We start from the raw sequence: 13,528 nt of genomic DNA on the forward strand, positions 1-13,528 counted from the left end.
TAATAACAATTTAATTTTATATTAAGTCTTTACTTCAATTTTCTTGTTGATATTTTAAGATAAATGCACTATTTAATTCATAGATATTATAATTATTTACAATTTTATCAATTAATTTTATCTTTTCATTCCATTATATAAAGGAAAAAAAAGAAAGGAACTATTCGCTTCTAAAATAGCTAATATTATTTAATAGATATTAAAAAAATAAAATTTTATCAAAAAAAATAGCAAACTCTCTTATTTGATTTGAATTATTAAAAATTTTATGATAAATATAATATTCTATTTTTCTTATATGAAAAAGTAATTTTATTTTAAATCTTATTTGATTTTAATTGCTTAAAAAGTGTTATAAATCTATTTGTTTAATTAATTAAATTATCTGAAAAATGAATTTATAAAAAAATAAATCATTTAAACTATGTGGGGTAGTATTAGGTGAGCAGTATACGGTTCAAACCGAAAAAACCGATCGAATTAAATTAATTTCAAAATTTGATTCAGTTTTTTATTTAATTCGGTTTGGTTCGGTTTTTAATTTCAAAAATTTTGGTTATTTTGATTCGGTTCGATTTTGATTTGAAAAAAATCAAAAAAATCAAACCTAACCGATTAGTGATAATAATATATTATTTTCAATAATATAGAAAAATTAAATTATGAAAATATTTTAATTAAATTTTAAAATATTAAAAATAAAGTGTAAAAAATAAAAAAATTATTAAAAATTGAAATCGATCAAATCGAATTGAATCAGACCGGTTTAATTCGATTTAATTTCTGATAAAAATTAATTCAATTCAGTTTTTATAAATACTAAAATTTTAATTTTTAATTTATTCAATTCGATTCGATTTTAAACCGAACCGACCGAATGGAGTGAGCCGTAGGGAGCATTAACTTGGTGTTTAAGTTGAGTTTAAACTAATTTAAATTATTGATAAGACTTTTAAGCGCTGAATTATGATTGATTGAAAATTCATCAGTATGAATTTTTTTTATAGTTTTTTATTTTTTAATATTTATTATATTAAATAATTCATTATTATATCAATTAAAAAATTTATATTAATTTTTATAATTTATTATTTTGATATATTTATCATCACATGAAATTTATAAATTTAAAAAAAATAATTTATATTTAAAATTTTTTTTAGATAAAAAAATTTTAAAATCAAAATTTATGGCTTCATAATGGGAAAAGATGTGTCTGATTAGTCATTTCAAATTTAAAATGTGGACATTATCTGTTTGCCAACAATAATTGTATTTATGGTAGGAATTTATTATTATTATGATTATGTACAAAAATTTATAGTCAATTTATAAAATTGAAAGAAAATTTATTTAATCATTCAAAATAAAAATCAACAAATTATTATTCAAAATTTTTTATTCTTTACATAAATCCAATTTGAACAGAAGCTTTTTTTTTATTTGAATTATTCTTGTATTAAAAAATAATAGTTGTACTTATTTCTCTTGCTTATGAATGAACTACTAAATTTTATAATTTATAATTGATTTTTATGCATTTTTTAAATAATTACTCCTAATTCACATTTAAATTTTAACTTTAAATTGCGTTTGTTTTACGAAAAGTTTTGTTTAAGAAAAATACTTCTAACCCGAAAGTTGGTTATTAATTGATATAACGATATTAAAAATATTAAATTTTATTTTTTATTTAAATTTATTTTAAATTATTATTTAAAAATTAAATTAAAACATCATTTATCAAAATTTCAGTTAATCTATTTAACCGTAAATGATAAAATTAAATCAAAAATCAAATTTGATATTTATAACAATACTGCATAATATAATTTGGAGGTAAATTTAATTTTTTATTCATTCTGAATTTATGGAAATAAAAAGTATATTTTTCTTAAAAAAATCATAAAAAAATTTATGATGTATGAAATTAAATTAAAAAAAATAAAAAGAAAAAATTATTATTTAGCCTTTATAATATGAGAAAATGGTTATTCAAAAGAGAAGAAAATAATGAAAACTTGGTATAATTATTTTATCAAAAGCAATGATATGGATGGAAGGCATTAAGAGAAGAATCATAATCATTTGGTCTCCACATGACTAAGAAGCCAATGGGGTGAAAAAAAGAAAGAGATGGTAATAATTAAAGTAAGAATTTGAGTAGAAGTACTAGGAGAGAAGACAACAACATTAACGTTCGCAAAATCTCATGATTCCTTTACCCTTTTAAAGAGTTTTTGTCACATTACCAAAGTTTTAGCCTTTGCTTGTCTTGTACTTTGTTTTGTATCGAATGATTTTATATAAAAAAATTTAAATAAATTTTTATAAAAATTAGATGTGATTAAAAATGAACCGAATATAATTTCTTAATGTGTAAAAAGAAAAGAATATGAATTAGTTAACACTTATGGATAGTTAATAAATTTATTAAATAAGGCGAATATAAATAAATTATATGAGTTTAAGGAAAGTGTGAATACATATTTTAAATTCTACCTATACTTTATTTTTATACTACATAGTACTTTGCTTTTATACTGTAAGGTTGGTGACTTTTTTAAAAATTCTACTAGTGAATAAAAGATTTGATAATTATAAATATAATAGAAATCTGCTACTAAATGTCATGAAAAGTTCGACCAGACACTTGATTGAGTCTCCTATCATTTTGAATATTGATCGTCGTCGAGTCTTCTATCATTCTGAATATTGATTGTCGTTATGACAATGTTTTTTTTATTTTGTATGGATGAGACTTAAGTGATTGAGGATTATAGATTATTAGTACCGTGTCACGCGATTCTATTTTATAGTGACAACACAAAATATATTTTAGGTAAATATTGTGTCATATTGTAAACATGAAAATTTTTATATTTAAACGAATATAAAAAATAAATCAATTAATTTAAATTTTATTAAACTATTACTTCCAGAGGAAAATTTGGTGTAGCCTTAGGGTCAAGCTAAGTCCATTCCATACATCTAAAGCAATATATAAAGTTAATTCAAGAATTAAACTCCTTTTTGGTTTTATAAGTATTTATTTATTTACTTTTATATTACTTTTTAAAAGTTTTTTTCTAAAAATATTTATTACTTTAAAACAATTAAAGAGATTTATTTTTAAAATTTTTCTCTCTTTTTTATTATCTCTGAGTGATAGATAAAGGGGAAGAGAATTATTAAAATTGATGTAATTACATAAGATAAAAGATAATATTTAATTATTTATTTATATAAATAAATTGGAGTAAAAAATACCTAAAATACAAAATTTGAATTCAATTAAAATTTATTATGGATATTTTTTTTTTAATTTAATTCCATTACAAACAACGCTAATCCGTACAAAAAATATTTAATTAGATTGAATATCTGTGAAAATTGATCCATGAAGGCCCCTTTTAAAATTTGCAAACCAGTCGAAGCCCATCTTAATTGAACTATGGGCCTAAAATTAGAGTCTCCATGCTCATGAGGTCTCAAATTTTTTTTTTCTAATAAAGTTAAATTATCCAATAAAGTTATTTTTTTAATTAAATTGGCTATTTTTAATTTTCTAAACGAAGTAATAAAAGTTTTTAATTAAAATTTTATAAAATAGATATTATTAATTAAAATTTAATACGAACATATTTTATCAACCATAAAATCCTAAAATATCTAAACTGCGTCTGCCTTGTCAATAATGCTCTCATAGTCCAAGCCCATAAGAATAGCACGTGCCCACGTTAATCGGGTGTTCGGGTGGCAAAATACGACACCGTTCGCTAGGAGAAAAACCAAAACGAAATGTTAAAACCCATAAGCAAAAGAAACCTTTCTCTAAACCTTATCGCCGCAAAAATGGCACTGATGCTCTCCTGCCAGACCGGAGCTCTTTTCCTCTCCAACACTAAACTCTCCGGCCGTCCTCCTGTCAAACCCGCTGCCTCTATCTCCTCTCCGATTCAAGGACCTCTAAAGCCCTTCTCTATTTCCATTAACGCCAACAAAGCACCTCTAGCGTCAATTTTCATCGCCAAACAGCCAAGAGTTAGGGTTTTGGCGTCGGGAACCTCGCAGCACTCACAATCCCCCACTCTTTCTCGTCCTACCGAGTCACAAGACCTACTCACCGGGTCAACACGGACTCTGACAACCATCGTGACCCTTGCGTTCTCTCTGTCACGGATATTTATAAATTCAATTCAGAAATTGGCTCTATCAGTCGGAGGAATTTCGATTTTACCTAATCTCAATGAGTTGGCAGCAATTCGAGCTTTACAAGGCAACCTGATTCACTCGGTGGGCCCGTTATTCTTCGCCGCCGTCAGGAACCGTCCAAAAGGATTCTTGAACACTCCTTTGACGGTGGTGGCGGCCGGTTTGGGCAAATGGCTGGATATATACAGTGGAGTTTTGATGGTTAGGGTTTTGCTCAGTTGGTTCCCTAACATTCCCTGGGATCGCCAACCCTTATCGGCTATAAGGGACCTTTGTGATCCGTATTTGAACTTGTTTAGGAATATAATTCCTCCCGTTTTCGACACACTTGATGTGAGCCCACTTCTGGCATTTGCAGTACTGGGTTTTCTCGGATCCATTCTCCATAGCACCCGTGCAGCGGTTTGAAGGGGAACGATGAGTGACTAGGAGGCCTTTTTATTCAGTAAGAAATAATTTTAAAGTTTGTGTCAAATGTTTTCTGGTCTTTTTGGCTTAGTGGTTTTAGCGATTGTAATACTGTAATAGATCAATTTGGTTAAGATATATAAATTTTGGAAACACTACTTTTGTTATTGCTCTATGACAATTTTATAAGTTGTTTGCTGCATTTTTCATATCTTATCTGTTCCTCTCCCTAGTTTGATGGATGGATATTATTGAAAGAAATTTGGATTAAAATGTCTTCTTTGCTTGTCTCCTTGATGTGTTGCTATCTAAGTTCATATTTGGATTTTGTGAATGACCAAGTAGAATCCATTTCTTTATAGATATCTTTCCATATTACTAGTGTAATTTCTGATTTTATTTTGAAAAGTGAGCTGAATTTCATTAGACTGTGAGTGCCCTGTTTCATATCATCACTTGCGCTCATTCTTGAATCCTCCCTAGAATAGAACGTATGAAGTCCAAGAATATTCATTTCAAATTCCAATCTGTCCAAAAATGCAATCTAAGTGAAATTTTCTGTGCGTTTTCTTGTAAAGTGCACAACTTCTAATATACTATGGGTGCATTGAGAAATTGTGTGTTTTATAAACTGAAGATATTTTTTAAGTGTGATTATATGTTATCATATTGCAGATTGCATTAACTAAATGAATATATTCATCTGCCTTTGTAAGAAGTCACATATCCATTGTGGTGAAATGGAGACTGGATATGGTCATGTGAAGGTTTTGCATTCAACTTTCTGCTTGGTTATTGTTTTCAAGTATGATAACATGTTATCATATTGCCAATTGTAGTTAACCAAATGAAAATTCTCACCTGTCCTTGTAAGAAGTCATATAAGTATAACCGTGGGGTTCCTTGTAAGAAGTCATATAAGTATAACCGTGGGGTGAAAGGGAGACAAGATATGATCATGTGATGGGTTTGAACTCAACATTCTGCTTGGTTGAGTTGTATTTTGATGGTGGGAGAAAATTATATTGTTTGCATGACTTGAATTGTATCAGCCTTTATTGGGTTGACTGTAGATTTAATGTGGGTCGAACTTAGAATAGTTTAAGCCAAGTGGAAGTGATTTTCCCATAAAGAGTTTTACCTGACTTGACCATGAGGCAGACCTTCAGAAGAGCAAAGTCTAACTCTAATATAGATGATGAGATATGATATCGCACTATCTAGATTAGCAAGTGAATAGGAGGATTGTCCTAGGAAATAGTTGTTTCTACTTGCCCTGGATTTGCATTCCAGTTACTGAATTGACTACTCAAACTTTAACTTGATATCACAATCACAATCACAATTCATTAATAGGACAAAGATCTTAAGATAGTTCAATGCATGCCTGGGTTTGCACCATTTCTAAGGTATTCATCTCAACTTATAGGATAAATGATTTATACTACCTAATTTCACGCATTGTCTCTTAACACAGTTATTTCAGTGTCATCCCTCAATTGAAATTTGTATCACGCTCTTTTTCATTATACAGCGATAGTATGTGAGATTTTTGGGAATTTTTGGGAAATACACCGCGGTTAAAGTTTGAAAGTTTTGAGAGATTGTATTATATGCTTTCATTATAGTATAACTTTATTTTTGCCTTTAACGTAGACTTTATCAAACCATGTTAAATCTCTATATCTATTCTCTTTCTCTCATACATTGTGATTTTTGAGTGTATATGTGTACCTAATATTGTGCACTTTTTCAACAAACCCGTAGATGGATTGCAACTCTTAATTGCTAATCATTGCAACTGAAACATGATTTTGTCAAAGGCAACAAGTACATATTTCAAAAGATTTATGAAAGAACATTTGCAGGATGAGACCAGCAGTGGATAAAATCGAAAGCGTTAGTAAGTATTGTGTTGTCATTTACGTAAGTGATACGTTTGCAAGTCTTGTAAATTACAGTTCCTAGTGATTCCTTACGTGCACATAGGAGATATTACACTGGCACATAGAACTGCCCAAAATACTTGCCACAAGACTTACCTCTTAGGCTGTATTCGACATATTAGTTGTTTGAATAGCGGTTGTTTGAATAGTGATTAGATATTAACCATTTGAATAGTGATTAGATATTAACTGTTAATGGTTAGTTGTTTGAATAGCTGTTAGATATTAATCGTCAGTGGTTAATTGTATATATAGTGATTTAAAATAAAATTTTTGATACAAAATAAATGTTGGATTAGTTAAATATATAATGTCAATAAAGGACATGAATGAATATTACAAGTATTAATATAAATCACAAACTAATATAAATTAATATCTTTCTAATAAATTAGAAAATATCTAATAAATCAATGAATAGAAAATATAAATCAAAGTGATAAAACATAGCGATGGCAGAGTATATTGTGATAATAAGGAGGGTGTGGACATAAGTTTCAAAAAAGTATAACTAGTTGTTATCAAATATTAAACTTTAGGGAGAATAGATAAAAGAAGCCGTTACCAAACAATAAACACTAAAATTAATATTTTGATTTAACCTAAATAGTGTTGCTGAACAAAATCTTAGGGTTGTCATTACTTCCTTGCAGGAGAGATTTTCAATTTTTGTATGTGTTTGAATCCGATTAGAAATTTCTGGCAGAGTAGAGTAGAAGCATTTTCGTCAATTCATAATGAGGATTAAATTGCATCTTGCAAAATATTATAAAGGAGTACATTACCACTGGGAGAAGTATGATGACAGTTAGGTATCACACACACACCGTTGTTGATTGAGCCAGGTGATAGGCAATAAAGTTCAATGAATCCCTTCACAAAATCTCATGTGACGATCACACTTTCGGCATGATAAAAACTTTACAGTATACATATAAATTTACATCGTTTCTCTGATGCTTTTTTGGATGACTTTACGGGATGGTTTAGAAAAGTAATGAATGGATGGGAAAATAAATTTTATTTTTTTGTAAAGAAAATAATTTTACATTTTTTAAATTAAAAACTCCTATTTTCCAATTTGGAGAGTAAATAAGGAGGAGAAAATAAAAGTTATTTTTCCTTTTCCTCTCTTTTTCCAAACAATGTAAAGTAAAAATTCTTCCATAAAAAAATTATCATTTTTTTTTCAAAGTTAAAGATCTCTATTAATAGAGATGTATTACATCACAACAAGCCAAAAAAAACACTTAAGAGATCTAAAAAGGCCCAAAAACTAATATAACCCTAAAGATGCTAGTCAACTGAAGAAACTTTTGACGCCTTCCAACACGTCACCGTCGACCATCTCAGAAAACTCGCGAAAAACCAATCAACGATAAAGAGATTGTCAAGAGTAACTTAGAAGATTTTTAAAACAAGCACTAAACAATAAAAAAGGCAGGTGAGGAGGTGTTGATCATGGATATGAAACCCAAATAAAAGAACCAATTCAAGAGGAGTAACAAATGGTATCAGAAAAATCAAAGTAGAGCAATTCATAATTGAAAAGGCTTAGAGAACAAACAAGCCATGTTGGCACGCATACAGAAAACCGCTTGTCGATCTATGCAAGGAGTCATCAAGAAACAAACCTGCAGGCAAACAATAAAAATACATCCAGTAAAACACTAACAAGGTTGCAGATAAAGGAATCCCTCACCTTAAACTTAAAAAATGCAACTAACTATAAAGAAAACTTATGCAGGTACAACCCACCTGGAGGTAAAGAGAGACTCACCCTCTGGGCTAACGAAAGCCGAGACTCCATCAGAGAAAATAGACTATTTCAACAAAGAAGGAAAGAAGGAAAGAGAGAAAGAAAAAATGACAAGTAAATAGCACAATATTTTTTTTAACTGTCATGGAATTTAACACCTTTTAAAGAAGAATAATGTGATTTAACTTGCAATAACAAAAAAATTCAATGCTTTTTATCTAATACCGTTAGATTATTGATAAATTGTAATTTAATTCTTAACATTTATTGACATCTACAAATTAGTCTTTATATTTTTAAATTTAGTTATTCAAATTTTATTTAATTAACAAAATAATAGCTTTTTTAAACTTTATATCTTTAATTAAAATGAATATTTATATTTTTATAAATTGATTCTTAAATATATTATCACTACAAATGAGTTCTTATATTTAGAAATTAATCTCACTGTTGTTTAGATTTTAATATGTTATATGTGAAGAATAATAAAATAAAAATTAAATAAAAAATCTATCATTTTTTTTATAATTAATTAAAAAGTCATAGAGAGTGGAAAAGTTGGATAAAAGGTTTTAAATTTGGATGCACATTGTGTTGACATTTTTGTTTAATTTTTATTTAATTATTTTTTTATCAAATAAAAAAATTAAATTTTTTTAAAAAAAATGGAAGATTACTTTGTGAGAAAAAATGTATGTATTTTTTTCCGGTAATTATAACATTTAGAGATTAATTTTGAAACATATAAAATGAATTATGATCGAAGGAATTATTTTAGAAATAAAATTAAATTTTATAATTAAAATTATATTTTATAAAATTTTAAACATTAAAAAATTAAAGTATAATTTATTTTATTAAAAATTATTTCTAATTAAAATTTAAAATATCACGTCAACATTTATAAAAGAGCTAAAGAAAAAAAAAACCATCACTTTGATAGCTTGCATGACATCAAATGAGTATTTCTATTACAAATTAAATGACAGTTTAGGATATATGATGTGAAATTAATTAAAATCTATTGTTATAAATTTGATAAAATTTGAAGTGAAGTATATAAATCTTTTATAACAATATTTTTTTTTACTAAAATACATTTAAACAAAAAAAAGCTCAATTATATATTTTCTTTTTTTTAAGAATATATTTCTTATATTTATGTAGATGAAATAACTTACCAAATAGCAAAAGAGAAAATTAAAAAAAGTAACGAGAAAGAGGAGAGAAAGCGAAAGCATTTTTCATTTTATTTCCTCGGCCCGCAGCATCTCTACGTTTGTTTAGTTTTGTGATAGGTGGACTAGTGTACGGTTTATAGTTTGGGTGAGGCATGATATCGTTTCTTGTTTTTGCTAATATTGGAAGCGACTTGCTGACCAAACCTCCTGATGATCCGACATGTCGATCAGTATCGACTAGACGTCTTGAAAATCCGATCTCTTAATGACTTACCGATCTGTCTGATGTTTCAACGACTTACCGATTTGTACCATCCTATCTGACATTTTGACGATCTGCCGACCTATTGTGGTTTAAGACTTGATTTATATATAAATATTTTTTTCTTTTTTTTGTCTTGTGCAGTATAGAAAGTTTAATTTGTACAACATAAGAAATTTGACTTGTACTGTATAGAAAGTTTTGCATTCTTAGGCTTTCCTAAACAGAGGTGAACCTAGTGTATATATTGTCACATTCCTGTTAATAAAAGGGCAAGGATTTTCATTCTCAAATTGTGTGATTCTCTTTCTTTACATGGTATCAGAGTATTGTCTAATTTGAATCGTGCTTATGCTATGGTGGTTCAACAGGAGCAAGTGAGAACTATGACGATAAGCAAAGATGAACAGGGCAACCCCATGAGCTTAGCAATTCTAGCCAGTAGTCGGAATTCAGGGGGATAAAGATAAAACTTCTATTTGTTCTCATTGCAATCAAAAGGGTCATGACACTGAAAGTTGTTTTCAATTAATAGGCTACATAAAATAGTGGAGTACTCGGCCTTGTGGCAACTTAGGTGTGCGTGGTAGTACTCAAAAGCGTGGGACTGGAGAAGGACATAACAAAGGAGGTGTTGTCCGTGTTTACGCAACGCAAGCAGTTGCAATTCATACTGGATGAGAAGCAATGATGGATGCAGATCGAAAGGGGCTGAACAGACTCAATGATGAGCAATGTGCTGCTTTGCTATGCATGTTAAACTCTCACCATAATACTATTGAGAGGTTAACAGATAACCAAAGAAATTTTTCTTGGATTATTGACACAGGAGCTTCCCATTATATGACAAGAACTAAGGGTTTTTTAAGTGACTTACATGACATTGCACCATGCTCTATCGGATTGTCTAATGGGGAGAAAACCATGGCAATCAAAGAAAGAACCATGTTTGCTTGGCGAGAATTTAAAATTACGATGAGTTCTTTTTGTTTCAAATCTAAAATGCAATTTGATTTCTGTCTCTCAGCTTCTTAATCATTCAAATTTGGTTATTAAACTTACTAACAAAATATGTGCTATACAGGATCTAAATTCGATGATTCTTATTAGAATGGGTGAGCAACGAGAGGAGTTTTAGTTTCTCAAACGAGTCACTTCAATTCATACTTGCAAACTGAGTAGTGAAGGAATCTTTGAGCTTTGGAATAAAAGAATGGGTCATCCATCATTTAAGGTGATAGACTTGATTCCAAGAATTGATAGATTGGATAGATAAACTAATAAAACTTGTGAAGTTTGCTTTAGAGCAAAACAAATGAGAGAGGTTTTATTTTCTAGTAATAATAAAGCAACATACTGTTTTGATTTGATACATTGTGACTTGTGGAAACCTTATACAACTCCCGCCTCTTGTGGAGCTCTTTATTTCTTGACTATAGTTGATGATTGTTCGCTTGCTGTATGGATTTATTTGCTCAATCGCAAAAGTGACATGACATGTATTTTTAAGAAATTTGTAGCCATGATTAAGGGTGAGCAGTATTCGATTCAAACTGAAAAAATCGAATCGAATTAATTTAAAAATTCGGTTGGGTTTTTTATTCATTTTGATTCGGTTCGATTTTTAATTTTAAAATTTTCAGTTATTTCAGTTCGGTTCGATTTTGATAAGAAAAAAACAAAAAAAACTGAACCAAACCGAACCGATTAGTGATAATAGTATATTATTTTCAATAATATAGAGAGATTATATTATATTAAGGTTAAAATAATACTAAAATTTAAGTGTAAAAATTAAAAAAAATATTAAAAATTCAAACCAAACTGAATCAAACCGGTTTGATTCAATTTGATTTCTGATCAAAATCGATTCGGTTTGATTTTTATAAATACCAAAATTTTGATTTTCAGTTTATTCGGTTCGGTTCGATTTTAAACCGAATCGACTGATTGCTCACCCCTAACCATGATCAAGTGTCAATTTAAGAAACATGTAAAGTTGTTAGGAGTGATAATGAAAGTGAATTTGTATGTTTAAAGCAATATTTTGAAGACCTCGAAATATTGCATTAGATCTCTTGTATAGGAACGCCCCAACAAAATGGCCAAGTGGAGAGAAAGCATCGATATATTCTAAATGTGGCAAGGGCCTTGCATTTCCAAGCAAACTTGCCTACAAAATCTTAGGGTAAATATGGACTAACAGTCGTATATTTAATTAATAGAACTCCATCTGAGTTGTTGCATGGCAAAACTCCATATGAGATTCTCTTCAGGCAAGCTCCTCCTTACAATTACCTTCAAGTTTTCAGTTGTCTGTGTTATACCCATAACTTGCAAAGGGATAAATATAAATTTGCCAGTAGAAGTCATCTGTGTATCTTTGTTGGGTATACTTTTGAATGAAAAGGTTGAAAATTGTATGATTTGGACACTCAAGAGTACTTTGTATCAAGAGATATTGTGTTTATTGAAATATAATTTTCATTTTCCAAGACCATTGATAATGTGGCCATTGATGCAAATGGTGTGGACTTAGGGCATGTAGTTGATGACTCACACAGTGACGTGGGAGAGGAATCGCCCGGCAACTTGGGTAGTTCATATGCTGACCATCATGAGGAAGCTGACTTTCTCATATGCAATAAAGAGGTTGGAAGGAGTGATGTAGCTCCCGAATAGTTAGGAAGAGGATGCAATAAAGAGATCGCCAGTAGTTAGGAAGGGGATGCAATGAAGAGGTCGAGAGGAATGATATAGCTCCCTAGCAGTTAGGACGGGGAAACGAACCAAGCAAGTTTTAGCTAGTTTAAAAGACTATGTTACTCATGCGATTAGTGTAAGCCCTTTGACATGCTCATCCTCTCAATCAGATTCTTCTTTAGGTACTCCTTATCCTATAACGTATTATGTGAGTTATGATAAATTCTCTGCACAACATAGGTATTTCTTGGGAGTGATTACTGTAGGACATGAACCCACCTCTTATACTAAAGCTTTTCAAGATGCCTGGTGAAGAGAGACCATGCGCATGAAAATTCGGGCTTTGGAGGAAAATGGTACATGGATAGTCGAAGCTTTTCCTTCTGGGAAGCGAGCAATTGGCAGCAAGTGGGTGTACAAAATCAAGTATAATTTTGATGGGAGTATTGAACGATACAAGGCACGACTGGTTATCTTTGGCAATATACAAGTTGGAGGGCTCGATTATCAGGATACCTTTGTACCGAGAGCAAAAATGGGTACTATGTGTATCCTTCTTGCAGTCATAGCTGCCAAGAAGTGGGAATTACATCAAATAGATGTTCATAATGCATTCTTTCACGGTGATTTATAAGAAAAAGTCTACATGAAACATCCCACATCGTTAAAATACGGAAATCAGAATTGTATATAATAGCTAGCACGGAACTACTAAATAACTTGAATTAATTATTTTGGGTCAAGTGGAAAGTAGGTCCAAAATTTATTTGGGTCAGTTTGAATCGGACTATTATAATTGATATCAGAGCTACCCTGGATTAAAAAAATTGTACGGAGTTAGTAGGCTTGCGAGGAAAGGGCTATTTGTGCAGAATGAGGTAGAGCCGTCCGAGGCACTGGGGAACTACAATACTTGAGGGTCTGGTCCTGGTTTAGCAATTCTACCCAATTCAGCATGAGGATTGTGACGAAGACGTCGAAAAATTGAGTGAGAAAGAATGAAACATCCCACATTGTTAAAATATGAAAATCGAAATTATATATAATAGCT

At 29.8% G+C, this 13,528-nt stretch overlaps 1 protein-coding gene and 1 long non-coding RNA gene across 2 annotated transcripts; one reads left to right on the forward strand and one right to left on the reverse strand.

Annotated features, from left to right (window-relative positions):
- The first annotated feature begins 3,821 nt into the window (after positions 1-3,821).
- On the forward strand, positions 3,822-4,825 carry LOC110628964 (ylmG homolog protein 1-2, chloroplastic). Its single transcript, XM_021775782.2, has one exon. It carries the CDS (start codon positions 3,856-3,858, stop codon positions 4,621-4,623), a length of 768 nt encoding a protein of 255 aa, XP_021631474.1. The 5' UTR covers positions 3,822-3,855; the 3' UTR covers positions 4,624-4,825.
- A 2,938-nt stretch (positions 4,826-7,763) lies between these two features.
- On the reverse strand, positions 7,764-8,490 carry LOC110630547. Its single transcript, XR_002490399.2, has 2 exons — positions 8,328-8,490; positions 7,764-8,203 (listed from the first exon to the last, which is right to left on the reverse strand). It is a non-coding gene; the product is annotated as an uncharacterized LOC110630547 (long non-coding RNA).
- Between the last annotated feature and the right edge of the window lie 5,038 nt (positions 8,491-13,528).

This window comes from Manihot esculenta, chromosome 13, assembly GCF_001659605.2.
Source record: "Manihot esculenta cultivar AM560-2 chromosome 13, M.esculenta_v8, whole genome shotgun sequence".
In the NCBI taxonomy this organism is placed as follows: Eukaryota; Viridiplantae; Streptophyta; class Magnoliopsida; order Malpighiales; family Euphorbiaceae; genus Manihot; species Manihot esculenta.